This window comes from Danio aesculapii, chromosome 17, assembly GCF_903798145.1.
Source record: "Danio aesculapii chromosome 17, fDanAes4.1, whole genome shotgun sequence".
Lineage (NCBI taxonomy): Eukaryota > Metazoa > Chordata > Actinopteri > Cypriniformes > Danionidae > Danio > Danio aesculapii.
The window spans coordinates 32,067,758-32,081,993 of NC_079451.1; the positions used below are offsets into that span (position 1 = coordinate 32,067,758).

General features: G+C 30.7%; 2 protein-coding genes across 2 annotated transcripts in view; both read right to left on the reverse strand.

Moving 5' to 3' along the window:
• LOC130244673 (TBC1 domain family member 5 homolog A-like) overlaps positions 1-7,532 on the reverse strand; it is a 10,384-nt gene extending 2,852 nt beyond the window's left edge. The window contains exons 1-10 of the mRNA XM_056477193.1: positions 7,410-7,532; positions 6,704-6,786; positions 6,545-6,604; positions 4,652-4,687; positions 4,376-4,411; positions 4,096-4,140; positions 3,803-3,868; positions 2,630-2,665; positions 2,405-2,449; positions 1,178-1,243 (exon numbers count right to left, since the gene is read on the reverse strand). Of these exons, the coding sequence (XP_056333168.1) occupies positions 1,178-1,243; positions 2,405-2,449; positions 2,630-2,665; positions 3,803-3,868; positions 4,096-4,140; positions 4,376-4,411; positions 4,652-4,687; positions 6,545-6,604; positions 6,704-6,786; positions 7,410-7,412 (476 nt within the window). The 5' untranslated portion in view covers positions 7,413-7,532. The remainder of the gene's footprint in view (positions 1-1,177; positions 1,244-2,404; positions 2,450-2,629; positions 2,666-3,802; positions 3,869-4,095; positions 4,141-4,375; positions 4,412-4,651; positions 4,688-6,544; positions 6,605-6,703; positions 6,787-7,409) is intronic.
• A 3,270-nt stretch (positions 7,533-10,802) lies between these two features.
• On the reverse strand, positions 10,803-13,406 carry si:ch73-288o11.4 (beta-microseminoprotein). The gene is made up of 4 exons (XM_056476356.1): positions 13,344-13,406; positions 13,004-13,121; positions 11,163-11,265; positions 10,803-11,023 (listed from the first exon to the last, which is right to left on the reverse strand). The coding sequence occupies exons 1-4, from the start codon at positions 13,344-13,346 to the stop codon at positions 10,909-10,911; spliced, it is 339 nt and encodes a 112-aa protein (XP_056332331.1). The 5' UTR covers positions 13,347-13,406; the 3' UTR covers positions 10,803-10,908.
• Positions 13,407-14,236: the final 830 nt, after the last annotated feature.

Here is a 14,236-nt window from a genome sequence, read left to right on the forward strand (position 1 = left end):
CTGTTTGGACAGAAATGTGTGTAGGTACAGTGTGTCCGTCCACTGTCATGTTTCAAGAGTTTACACTTAGCTGATGGTTGATTATAAAGCTTGTTTGGCATGCTGTCCCAGGAGAGAGCCCTGAGCTCCATCCTATTTGTAGGGTTAGAGGGTAGATTGAGCTCAGGTAGATCTCGAATTCCTTCGCTTATTTTTGGCTAATGACAAATTTGCTTTATGAAGGAAAATTACTGTTGGCCAGGAATTCGACTGTGGTACCAATTTGGTTTAGACAATTTACTTATGACCCAGGTCTTTGGACAGTGGGAGGAAACCAGGAAACCCAGAGGAAAACCATGCGAGCATGAGAGGAACATGTAAAATCCACACAAAAACGTCACTGGCCTAATAAGGATTAGAACCGGTGATTTCTTGCTGTGAGGCAACAGTGCTAACCACTGGGCTCCTGTGCCGCCCAATCTAGGAAAAAAAGGGGAGGAAGGGGGGATTCTTCAAGGTGAAGATGACTGTGGTATGAAGACTATGGTTATTTATAGTGACTTCACGTGTTAGCTAATGCGGGCAATCATAAGTCGTGGGCAATCATAAGCACGTGATCCTCTCGAAATTAGTTCATAAATAAACTTCACTTAGTAAATGAATCTCAGCAAATGAATCTCCTTTTTTTTCTTGTGATTTTTCTAGGAAAAGCAAATACTATGGAAGTCAATGGTTACAAGTTTTCAGCTTTCTTCAAAGTATCTTTTGTGTTCAACCGAAGAAAGAAACTCAAACTGGTTTGGAACAAGTGAAGGAGGACTAAATGATGATTTTCAATAATCAAACTGTCATTTGTGTCCAACAGAAGACAGTTATTACTATATCGTCACCTTGGAATTATAAGGTTCTATCTGCATTCTGAAGGATTTTGGGATATTGATCTTCAAAGTTTTTGCATTTCATATAGCAAACAGTATGTGTGTAACATTTGTTTTCAAAATAAAAAGTCTTAATGTAAACAACTTATAAAAAGCATCCCATAATGTAAATAATTTGTCATTTAATAAGAGTATGTTAATAACTCAATTTTGACAAAAATGTCAGATAGAACCTTAATTCTAAGGTGACGATATGCAGAATGATTTAGAAGCATGTTTACATTAATGTTAATAGAATATGAATGTTTAGCTCAACTTACGGGTATCCATTTTCAGGTTTGTTGTCATTTTTAGTCGTTCCAGTGGTCACATCCCCATTTGCAGATCTGTTACAACAATGTATGTAATATTTAGGCATATTAACTCATAATACCTCCAAGCATCTAACCAGGATGAGGATTTACTAAAATCTGGCTTAGTGGTAAAGAATATTGTGTTTCAGTTTCGTTCATGTGGTCAGATTGCAGATGAACATTGCTTTCCCTGTTTTATTTTACTGACCTTCTCTTAATAACATGTAAACTGATCCAGTGCTCATTTAACAATAACTCACGGGGTCTGAATATTGTGTCCAGGTTGTCCATGGCCATTAATAAAATATCCTATAACAAAATAACCCTAAATACCTTGATCTGTGAGCAGTTTCACAATCAACACTGTGTATTTTATATTTATATAAAACATTGTAGTTTCTTGTCCAAATATCTAACAATTCTTAATTCAAGAAGCATTTTCTAAACAAATAAAAAATATCGTTTTTTTTCAGAAATAATAAGTCAAAAAAAATTTTTTTTTTTTTCATTTTAACAAACAAAATAACCTGCCAATGCTGAGTGCCGTAATCTTGTTTTAGGTTTGATATAATATTATTTAACTTATACCCTTGGCAGATTAAAGATTTAGGATTTTTATCTATTAAGACAATAATCAAGACAAAAACTTGAAGAAAAGCACTGTAACAGTAAGTTGAAATGGTAAGTAATATAATAAAAAGAAGGAATGTATAAACAATAAATAAAACAGAAAAGGGTGCAAATAAATTCAACAATTCAGCCTATAAAAACAACAAATAAAAATAAAATTCACAGCCTAATATAGAAATATGTAATTAAATAATCAAATGTCATTACACATTTTCTTCGCTGTTTAAATGAAATATCCACAGATTCCTATTAAGCTTACTAATGTTGTTCAGTGACGAGTCGTGAATAAATCTAAAAATATGTCTTATCATGCAACCAGAGTTAACTTAAACTGGCTCAATGGTAAAGAATATTGTGTTTCAGGTCATTTTAAGCCCATTTAGATTCTCTGTATAATCGTTTGTCTTGCTCAGGCTGATACGTGACCATTGAATTTGACAGTCATGTCAAAAGATTGCAGATAAACATTGTACTGTACACAACTTCAGTACAGTAAACCTTTTCCTACTGTACTGGAGTTCTCTCTTAATAAAGTGTAAACTGATGCAGTGCTCAATGACTTACGGGGACTGGGCATTTTGTCCAGGCTGTTTGTGGCCGTGTATTGTTCTGTTAAAGCACACACAAACACATACTGTATCGTGATCCAGTTTAAATGGTGTCTGTTTTAATATTATTAGTTTGGGAAGTTCTTCAGTTATGACAACACAAAAGAAAACAACAACTTCTCTCAATACTTCTCATTTTATTAAATTAAACTGTTGTGATGTTCATTTTAAAAATACTTACTCATAAGTGTCTACAAAGGGTTCACCATTATTATACCTGTTACAACACAGATGCAAAGTAATAAATGTTATATTTATAGATCATATCACTTTACAATCATAGAATGACAGTACATTTTCTCTTACCTTTGCTACACTGTAAAAATATCTGGAAATTAACAGGTTCTGTTTTTTGTGATTCACAAGTGTTTTCTGTTTATTTACGGTTGTGAATTGCATTATGGGATGTTGATCTCTGCTCTGCCAACTTTTGATGTTGACAATTTAACTCTATAGTTTAACAATTACTTTTAAATGACTTTTATTGACATTTTAGTAGATTGAAATAGTACAATATACAGTATAAGAAATAGCATAAAGAAAAATAAATCTGTAAAATAACAGAAAATGCACTGGCAGCTTATTACCAGATTTTGTAGCGTAATATACAACACCAACCCAGACAATATACTACTTTAAACTATCAAAAATATCCATAAATGTTACTTTTACAAACTTTTCAACATCAAAAGCTTTTAGAGGAAAGATCAAGGTCCCATGATGGACCAAAACCAGGAAACCCGGAGGAAACCCATGCAAGCATGAGAGGAACATGTAAAATCCACACAGAAACGTCACTGGCCTAATAAGGATTAGTGGGTGATTTCTTGCTGTGAGGCAACAGTGCTAACCACTGGGCTCCTGTGCCGCCCAATCTAGGAAAAAAAGGGGAGGAAGGGGGGATTCTTCAAGGTGAAGATGACTGTGGTATGAAGACTATGGTTATTTATAGTGACTTCACGTGTTAGCTAATGCGGGCAGTCATAAGTCGTGGGCAATCATAAGCACGTGATCCTCTCGAAATTAGTTCATAAATAAGCTTCACTTAGTAAATGAATCTCAGTGAATGAATCTCCTTTTTCCTTGTGATTTTTCTAGGAAAAGCAAATACTGTAGAAGTCAATGGTTACAAGTTTTCAGCTTTCTTCAAAGTATCTTTTGTGTTCAACCGAAGAAAGAAACTCAAACTGGTTTGGAACAAGTGAAGGAGGACTAAATGATGATTTTCAATAATCAAACTGTCATTTGTGTCCAACAGAAGACAGAAACGCACACAGTTATTACTATATGCAGATTGATTTAGCAGCATGTTTACATTAATGTTAATAGAATATGAATGTTTAGCTCAACCTACGGGTATCCATTTTCAGGTTTGTTGTCATTTTTAGTCGTTCCAGTGGTCACATCATCATTTGCAGATCTGTTACAACAATGTTTGTAATATTTAGGCATATTAACTCATAATACTTCCAAGCATCAAACCAGGATGAGGATTTACTTAAATCTGGCTTAGTGGTAAAGAATATTGTGTTTCAGTTTCGTTCATGTGGTCAGATTGCAGATGAACATTGCTTTCCCTGTTTTATTTTACTGACCTTCTCTTAATAACATGTAAACTGATCCAGTGCTCATTTAACAATAACTCACGGGGTCTGAATATTGTGTCCAGGTTGTCCATGGCCAAATAGAAATCTGTGAAATATACAAAGATATAACAATTATCCAATATGTCAGATTTAATAGTGTCCGTTTTAATTACAGCTACAGAAGAATATCTTTATTTGACATTGCATGCAACATTGCCAGATTTCTGACTGAAAAGCACTTAACATTTACACTTTTTGCCAAATGATTAAGCTTTGCTTGCTATTTCTCTTTATACTTTTAACTTTATAGATCAAAATATTGATAATTTAGAAAGACTTACTCATAACTGTCTCCATTCGGTGGACCATTGTTATATCTTTTACACCACACACACAGACGCAAAGGAATAAAAATAAGAGATGATATCACATTACAGGAATAAATGTACATAAACAATGACATTACTGTTCATTCAAAAAAAAAAGTTTTGTCATGTATTGATTAATGGACAAGTTGATATTGAGGAACACTTAACATTAAGAGAACAATGAGACAATTTGAACTAAAGCATTGCTGTCTTTGTCTAACTTCTCTGAACTGTTGCAAAATGACTTACCCATAGTTGTCTCTATTGCGCTCACCATTATTATATCTGTTACAACACACACGAAAGCAAATGATTAATATTTGATGAGGATATTACATTACAAGTCCTAGAGTGAATAAACATCAAACACTTATTGTGCAAGCATAATGATGGCAGCCAGTAAAATGTGTTAAAATAATGTTTAAAAAAATCTCAAACATTTTTGTTTTGCCTTGATGAAATCAGACAAGCTCTGTGCTGTTATTGAATTAATGTGTACAAATGAATTTAGGATATTATTTGAAATTACCCTGTTTGAATATTGAGGAAAACTTTCTGCAAAGAAACCTTTAAAGACTTAATTTGTCATCATTTAACAACAACATTAACCGAACACTGAGACAATCTTAATGATTGATGAAGCATTGCTTTTCTTCATAATAGTTTCCTCTTAAGAGTGAACTGTTGTATTATTTATTTTACAATGACTTCTAGTAAACATTTCCAAATATGGGACTGCTCTACTGTACTTCTGTCAACACACACAAATGTAAATGTATATAAAGTATATAAATCTTATGTCATATTTAACAATGTTAAGTGTACATTTAGTCCTAGAATAAATGTAATTTTTTTGTCTTACTCTGCAGGTGTAGGAATGGCAGCTAGTAAAGAGGCAGAGAGGTTGACATAGATGACTTCCATATTAGGGATAAAAACTGGTTCATCTAGAAAGTATTGCTTAAAGGTTTGGAACACTGTGAGGGTGATGAAAATTTCAATATACAGAGACTTTCCAATTAACTTCAGAAATATTGCTCTCAGTGTCTCACTATACTTCCCTGTTTCCAGGTAAAGATATTTATTTTTTTGTGCTAATGAAAATGTATACACTATAAATATATCACCTCAGTACCTCAGTATATGAAGACCCATTAACCACTTGGCTGTTGACTCCAACATGTTTAACCCATGTATTAACCCAACACTCAGTCACCCACAAACCCATTTTAAATTTAATTTAACTGGAAAAATGAACCTAACTTTGTGTTTGCCCATATTTGACTCAAAATTAGGTTAAACAATCCAGCATTTATTAGTGTACTTAAGTGCAATTTCAAAAGTAGACTATACTAAAGTGCAGTAAAGTGTGCTACTGCAAAAACAGTTTTATTAGCCTAATTCATTGAATGATTAAAATTATTTCAACACTAGTACATTTGTATATAGTTATTATTAAGTTTTAATTAAATTAGTTTTAAATTATATTATTAATTTAATAGTCATAAGTACATTTTAATTTAATAAAAATACACTAATTTGTAGTGACACTTAAATTGATTTTAAGGCAGATAAATGACACCAAACATTGATATGTTTTAATTGCATTTCTTAAAAGTGGACAACAATTACTTTTTACTATCATTGTATGTGAATGGACAGCAAAATGAAAAAAAAAATAGTGTTTTAATGACACACAATTACTATTTTGTTTGTATTTAAGATATATCTGATATATTTTTAGAGACAACATTAGTATAGTTATGTACAAGTGAATATTAACATTGTTACAATACACTTTAATGTATAAAATGTATAGTGGAAAATGTGTTTTGTATGTCTATTAATTATTACTTTCATCTTTTACTGTACATTTATTAATGTATATGAAGAGTATATTTAAATGTGTGTGAAAGATATTTTAGCTGTATTATGAACAATACATATATTTTTGATACAAGTTAAAATTCATGGTGTCTCACGTGCAAATTCATGTGCAAAAATAGAGCACTTGAAGTACACAATTAAAGTGTATCTATTGTAAATTAGTATTTTCACAAATGTAGTATTTTTATACACTTTTTTTTCCACCTGGGTTTGTTAAATGTCGACCGTGGCATTGTTTATTTTTGAATGACTTACTGGTCATAGTAAACGTTGTCATTTTCAGTCACTCCAACAGGCACATCAGGATTTCCAAATCTTTTTGAAAACAATTTTATGTTTAATTCATCTCGCAACATTATAACTATTAAAATATAATTCAGTTGAAGATACTAAACACTTTATATTTATACATACGGTTGATCACCTTCTCCTGAACCATCAATGATTTCCTGGGCATTACAGCACAATGCTGCTGTAAGCAACACAAAAATCCTCAGCTGAAAGAGAAACAGATATTCAGATAGTCAGATCAAAGCATTCTCCAAGGAAAAAGTCATCATTTATACATATACATAAAGTGTAAACCAAAAACAAAACAGTTTTATTAAGTTATCTTAAGCTAAGCAAGTTTGAATGAATTTTGAATAAATGCGAATGAATATTAATTTTATTTATTATTTTCCCTAACGTTTGGGTGTTCAATTTTTTTGTGTGAGCTTAAATCATTTTGCTAAATTAGCTCTAGTATTGGCTTTAGTACTGACTAATCTAATGTATATACTGTACACAAACATATTATTGGATAGCATCCTAATGAAAATATACATGTAAAAGAGAGATCTGTGAGTGTTGTACCCATTTATACTCATTTATAACCAATGTACTGTAGACATTAAATTAATTTTAAACTTGGTTACATGAAAACACCAAGAACTGCACCAAAACATTCACACACAAAAGACAAAACACAACTCTAATATTTTATATACTGTACATTTAACATTTAATCAAAAAACTGTTGTATGAAAATGAGATGTTCTATCAAGAAAACATTAAGATCATATTATAAAAGAAGCATTAAACTCCCTTTGAGATGAGTAGTAAAAAAAGTATACGATACCATGTTTTGGTGAGATATGTTGAGCAGTGTGAAGATCAGTAAAAATGTTCAATGAATCGACAACAAGAGGTCTTCAGACTTTCTTTAAATAGATAGCATCTTCATAATTGCTGTGTGACTGACATGCTTTTCATCCAATCACTCTACAGCAGCGGTCTTGTTGATGGTAAAATGAGGCAACTTTTATGTGATCTGTTGACTTTCAGTTTTTTTGCATCTACGCTTTTGTGTGAACTTTTCTGTGTAAATATGTAATACTTGTTCAATATCTGATTAAGCATACATTTATATGATTACCAGGTAAAAACTGCACAATTATTTGTCGTTCTCTTGAATCTGATTAAGGATTCTGAGAATGTATCTTAAGACTTCTTCTAAAACAAGTTTCAGTCACATGCTAACGTTTGTTAGATACTGAGACAAAATGCTATTGAAGGATTAGGAGACTCGCATACCCCTATTAGAATGAGTACATCACATAGATGTCTCTTTTATGTTTGTGTTTACATCTGGAAGACAAGTTTATTTACTCATCTATTTGATGTTCATTTTCAGATGTTAAAAAGGTGTTTAGAATACGTCTTTAAGATGTTTAAAATTTATAATGTTCATTCAGCAGCCCTTTTTAAATGTTTAACAGAGCAGATGTAATTAAAAATGCACCTTGTAGATGTGTGTCTGCTATCTAAGAGCCAGACCCATTTCTGACACAAAAGGAAAGAGAAATAGAGATAATTAATAATAAATGTTCAATAATAAGGTTTTGTAAACTATAAATTCCAGTTTATTTATTTATTTTTATGAATAATTTTTTGGCATTTTTGCCCTTATTTGACAGGACAGTAGGTTTACGGGAAGTGAAATGAGAGAGAGAGCAGGGGTAGGATTGAGAAAAAAGTCCACAAGACGGGACTCGGGACGGCCAGAGTGCTGCCGCACCATATGTTGGTGCACTAATCACTGGCCTATCACACAGACAAATTCTAGTTAAAGTATAATAATTGTTTGTTTCTAAGAAGCAGTCTAGTGTAGATTTTCAGCCCATTTCACAGGGAAACAGCTATTTCATGGATTGGAAGAAAAGTGGCTAATCCGTATGAGTTTGCTCAATGTCTTTCATACAAAAGTTGAATTTTTCAAAAGAAGATGTGCCCCTAAATATTCTCAAATCTATAATAAAATATGCAAATAAGAGCCTAAAAATTTATACAAATATCTGTAAGCATAAAAAAAGATGTAAACTTTTTTTTTTCTTTATAAATATGTATAAAGTTAAGCCTTTGTTTCTTCTTAACAATAACAATGTTTTACTCTGTCAAGAGACTTATTTTGAAGATGATTGTGTTAAACATGAATGCTTTGGTTCATGTGGTCTGCTGTTCAATTATTACATTATTGTTGAATAAAAACAAACAAACAAACAAATAAATAAATAGCCAAAATTACCGGTATATAAACATTACTTCCACATAAACATCACAAAAGCTCTTTAACTTGAGACTTCTCAATGTTCCACTTAGATGAAGTGATTAGTGATCGAATTAGCCTGTTTGATCGTGTTTCATTTGTGTATTTGTTGACATTTGTTATATAATATAATATAATATAAAATAATATAATATAATATAATATAATATAATATAATATAATATAATATAATATAATATAATATAATATAATATAATATAATATAGTATAATATAATATAATATAGTATAATATAATATAATGTACTCCTGTTTCCCCCACAGTCCAAACTCATGCACTATAGGGGAATTGAATAAGCTAAATTGGTGTGTGAATGAGAGTGTATGGGTATATCTCAGTGCTTGAAGGGCATCCGCTGTGTATAATATAATATAATATAATATAATATAATATAATATAATATAATATAATATAATATAATATAATATAATATAATATAATATAATATAATATAATATAAAGTTGAGCTGAAAAGTCTTTATTTGTGGTTGTCGTCTGTTGTATGAGGAAATAATAGTCAAGTATCCTTGTTCAGCTTTGTTTATACTTGTTTAAATAAGAATAAAAATCAAAAGTATATATTGGTTAGCTTTAAAAGTGATTAATAAAGCAGGCTTAAAAATGGGTCACACTTTATTTTAAGACCACCTTGTTACAGTGTAACTCTTCATTTAACTTCATCAATTACACCTTCTTACTATACAGTTAGCGTTAGAATGTGGGTTAGGCTTAGCATAAGTTATGCATGTAATTATGCATAATTAATTGTAATTACACTGTCAAAAATGTTGTGTCCACACAATCGATTTGTGTTGGGACAACCTGAAGGAATTGAGTTGATGTATTAGTTTTTACAAATTTAAGTGGTTTAAGCATAAAATGAGTTGTCCCCATCCCCCCCCACCCCCTTCCAAAAAAAAAAACCCTCAAGAATTGTGTTTCTACTTTTAAAAGTGTTTTACAGTGTTCTACTTTATCTCCTTGTTTCTTACTCTTGTTTGTATAAAAATTATTAGTTGACTTTACTTCAAATAAGTGAGTAAACCTGTTATCTTACAGTTTTTAAGTAAGTGAACTCTAAGTGAATTCTAAAAATTAAGTGAAGGCAACTTAACAGTTCCAAGTGACATTGTGTTTACTCATTTTTTAAAGTAAAATCAACATTTCGTTTTTAAGGCAGCTGCACTTTAAAAAAAAGTTGACTCAACTTAAAATATTAAGGCAACCAGCTTCAGGACATTTTTAAGTTTAGTCAACTTAAATCGAGTCAAGTGCAGTACTTGGGTTGAAAGTTGAGTCAACTCAAAAAAAGCTCTACAGCAAGTTGCCATACAATTTTGAGTTGAGTCAACTTTTGTTTTTACAGTGTGGGATTATACACTTTTTAAAGGTAATAATCACTTTTTACTGTGTGTGTGTGTGTGTGTGTGTGTGTGTATAATATATAAATTATAGATATTATATATATGAAAGTGTATTTTGTGTTATTGTGATTTGTTTCTATTGTCAAGGTTCTATAGATGATTAATACCCATTCTTGGCTAATTCTGGCACATTTTACAGTAACGTTGATAAATGTGCATTGCCCCTGTAAACAACTAAACAAAACGAAACAAAAAACAGCAAGTGTAATTGTTTAGGTGTATAGTAAGTACACACAACATGTACAGTTGAAGTCAGAATTATTAGCCCCCCTGAATTATTGCCACCCCAACCACCCCCCCCCCCCCCGCCCGTTTATTTTCTATCCCAATTTCTATTTAACAGAGAGAAGACTTTTCCAACACATTTCTAAACATAATAGAACCAAAACCAAAAAAATAAAAAATCAGTCACAGAACTCACGGTAGTCATTTGAGAACCTGCAGACTTGTTCTGCATACTTACTATACATTGAAAGCCAGATAAACAATGTTTTATTGTAAGATCACTTAAGTCTTTATTTGATTGTCAGGCTTTTCATCCAGTCAGAGGCCTGTGCAATGCTGGATGGGTGTTGTGTCCAGTTGTATTAAGCAAGAACACATGGTTTGCTGTGGTCTGAAACCAGCACTAGACTGATAGAGCAGGTTGTTTTGTCGACAAGCATCTCGCATTCATCAGGGTGATCAACTGCTGATGGGATCCTACACACACACAAACACAATCAAAGAAAACAACAAACAAACCATCAATATAATGTAGATAAACAAGCTTTATATTATTATAGCGAACGTAATAGTTCTAAAATCATGAAATGTCATGCCCAGCTACTGTTAAACATACTTGTTACAGCAGCGAATGCCAAAATGTGCACAGACACAGTTGTAACAGTCGTGTTCCCACTCAGAGTTGAAGTCATGGGTTTGTCCCTCAGGGTCGATACAGCCTAGAAAACCAAAGAGCAAATGAAAAACACAAGAGACTAGATCATGTTTTTATGATTACAGACAGTTATGCTTTGTGCCGACATGCAAAACTATCAAATAATATCCAGTGTCCATTATTATGAGCTCAAGTTTGCAGATTTCTTTTATCTGCTTGATGTATTTTATAGCGAACAGTTTGCAGTAAATATATCTTTCCTAATTGTAACCTACTATGGTATTTTAGTGTTACAGAATGAGTAATATTGAATCCTTTTAGTTTTTATCATTAATTAATAAATTAATTCAGTTTTCTATTCATATTTTCACTTAGATTTTTGTAACATTTGACTGATTTTGTTGTGTTTATATTAGTTTAGATTTGTAAAATATTTCTTTCTAGATTTTAGAAAAGTTCAAGTTTATTACGCTTTAGTTGTAGTTATTTTAGTTATTAACAATGAAAGAAAAATGATCAATATTTCCTTGGCATTTTGTTAAAATTAAATAGATGTTATTTTTGCATGTAATATTTATATTTAATGCCCTGTAAAACAATCCTGGTTGCCTTTAATTTTTAAGCTGAATCAAATGAACCTTATGAGTCCATTGAACTTATATTATGTTAAACTGACTTGAAACAGCTTGTGTAACTTATAAAATAGAGTTAAAACATGATTAACTTAGTTTAATAAGTTACAATTAGCTAAAACATGCTGTCAGGGCTAATTGATCATATCATTTTTATTTACAGTGTGAATTTAATTGATTTATTTTATTTATTTTTGGGGGGATTTAAATTGACAGTAAATATGATTGATAACTTCATTATTCACAACTTAATTATTATTTGAGAGACATTTGAAAGAAATCTTAAAAAATGTTTTATAACATGTATATTTATCCTTAGACGATAAGTAATGCAATATAATAATAATTCTAACAATATTATAACAATATAAGTTGATTACAAGCATTAAAAATGACAAAACCGTTTACAATAAGATTTTTTTAAACATTACTTATGGTACTGTATTGACTAACATGTATTGTCTAACATGAATGAGCAATGTATTGTTACAACATTAAATATTTGAAGTTTATTGTTAATAAATAAACAGCTGGTCATATTTTCTTGATGTTAGTTCAGGTATATTAACAAATACACTTTAATATGTAATAATGCATACAGTTGAAGTCAGAATTATTAGCCCCCTGTTTATTTTTTCCCCTATTTTTGTTTAACAGAGAAAATTTTCACATTTCTAAAAAATAACATTTTTATTATTTAATTATATATGATATTTTAGCTTTGCCATGATGACAGTAAATAATATTTGACTAGATATTTTTCAAGACACTTCTATATAGTTTAAAGTGTCATTTAAAGGCTAAACTAGGTTAATTAGGTTAACTAGGCAGGTTAGGGTAATTAGACAAGTATTGTATAACAATGGTTTGTTAATATATATAATATGTATAAATATATAGCTTAAGGGGGCTAATAATTTTGACCTTAAAATGGTTTTTAAAAAATTAATAACTGCTTTTATTCTAATTTTAATAATTCTGACGTCAACTGTGTATATATGCATGTATATATATATATATATATATATATATATATATATATATATATATATATATATATATATATATATATTTTTTTTTTTTTTTTTTTTTTTTCTGTAACTGAACTAGCACAAACGACAAATCTCAACATAAAACCTCAACAAAATATACATCATCCGTTTTGATTACCTTTCATGTTGTCTAATATGCTTTCGACAGATAACAGATCGACTCGAGGTTTATAAATGTAACACTCTGCATTGCAGGAAACCACCATAAAAAGGAGAAAACACACTCGCAACAGCCACTGAAATGATGAAGAAGAAAAACATTTCAGTAAGTACAGAGTTAATAGATTGAAATTTTTAAAAAGTATATTAAATAACTATTTTACAAAAATGCAATAGAAATATTTTACAGAAACTTTCCTGTAATATAAGCTAGATCTGATGTCATGAGTTATATTTGTTGTGGTGAAAATGTCTGAAAAGCTGTATTATCTGTTATGAATATTAAACTGTTACTGTACCATGATGCCAGTGTTTGCGCTGTCTGAGCAGATGCTGATGCAGGATCTGTTAAGACTCCACCAGTGGCTGACTGGACACACACACGCACACACACACACACCTTTTTATATCATTTAATATCTGTAATAAATCAAACATATTTGTCCTGGGTTAATTAAACATGAACAAGAGTTTGAGCATGGGAAGGTAAGTACATTTTCCACAGCAATTAATTACTTCTTTAAGCCCGTGTTTGATCATGTCACTTCATGTTGTATGCCTTGGCACAAATACATTTCAAAAATGTTCTTTTCTTTAAGTTATTATTTATTTATTGGTTCCTTCAGCTGAATCATTATAGGAGAGACCAACTGAAAATGATCAGAATCTTTCATTTATAATGTGTAACAATGTCAAAATGTTCCCGATGTCAACTACAGTACTAATGAATAATATATGATGACAGATTGAGAACAGTTTTAGCTTCTTCAGAAAATATAGATATTTTTATTTAATAAAGCTGTTGAAGTCTCAAAATCACTCATAATTGCTACCCAATAAATACCAAACTAGCTAAATTTAATACCGATATTTCCCCTAAATGCTCATTTTATACTCAATATGAAGCACTAACTCATTTACTTTGGGAGTGCACTTACTGTAAAGTTTTTTTGGGTTGACTTTTCAAATTTTATTTCAATATTCTTATTTCCAAAATGTGAAATTTCCCCTAAAAATTGTATTCTTTGGTTACTCTCGGAATGTAAATCCTTCTCATTGTAAATTTATGATTAATTTATTGCTTCTTTGGCTACATTTTACATCCATAAATGTAAATTTTTACTTTTTTATTTACAGAAAGGACTTTGATTTATATGTGAACTCTTTAAAAAGACTCTAACAATTATATTGC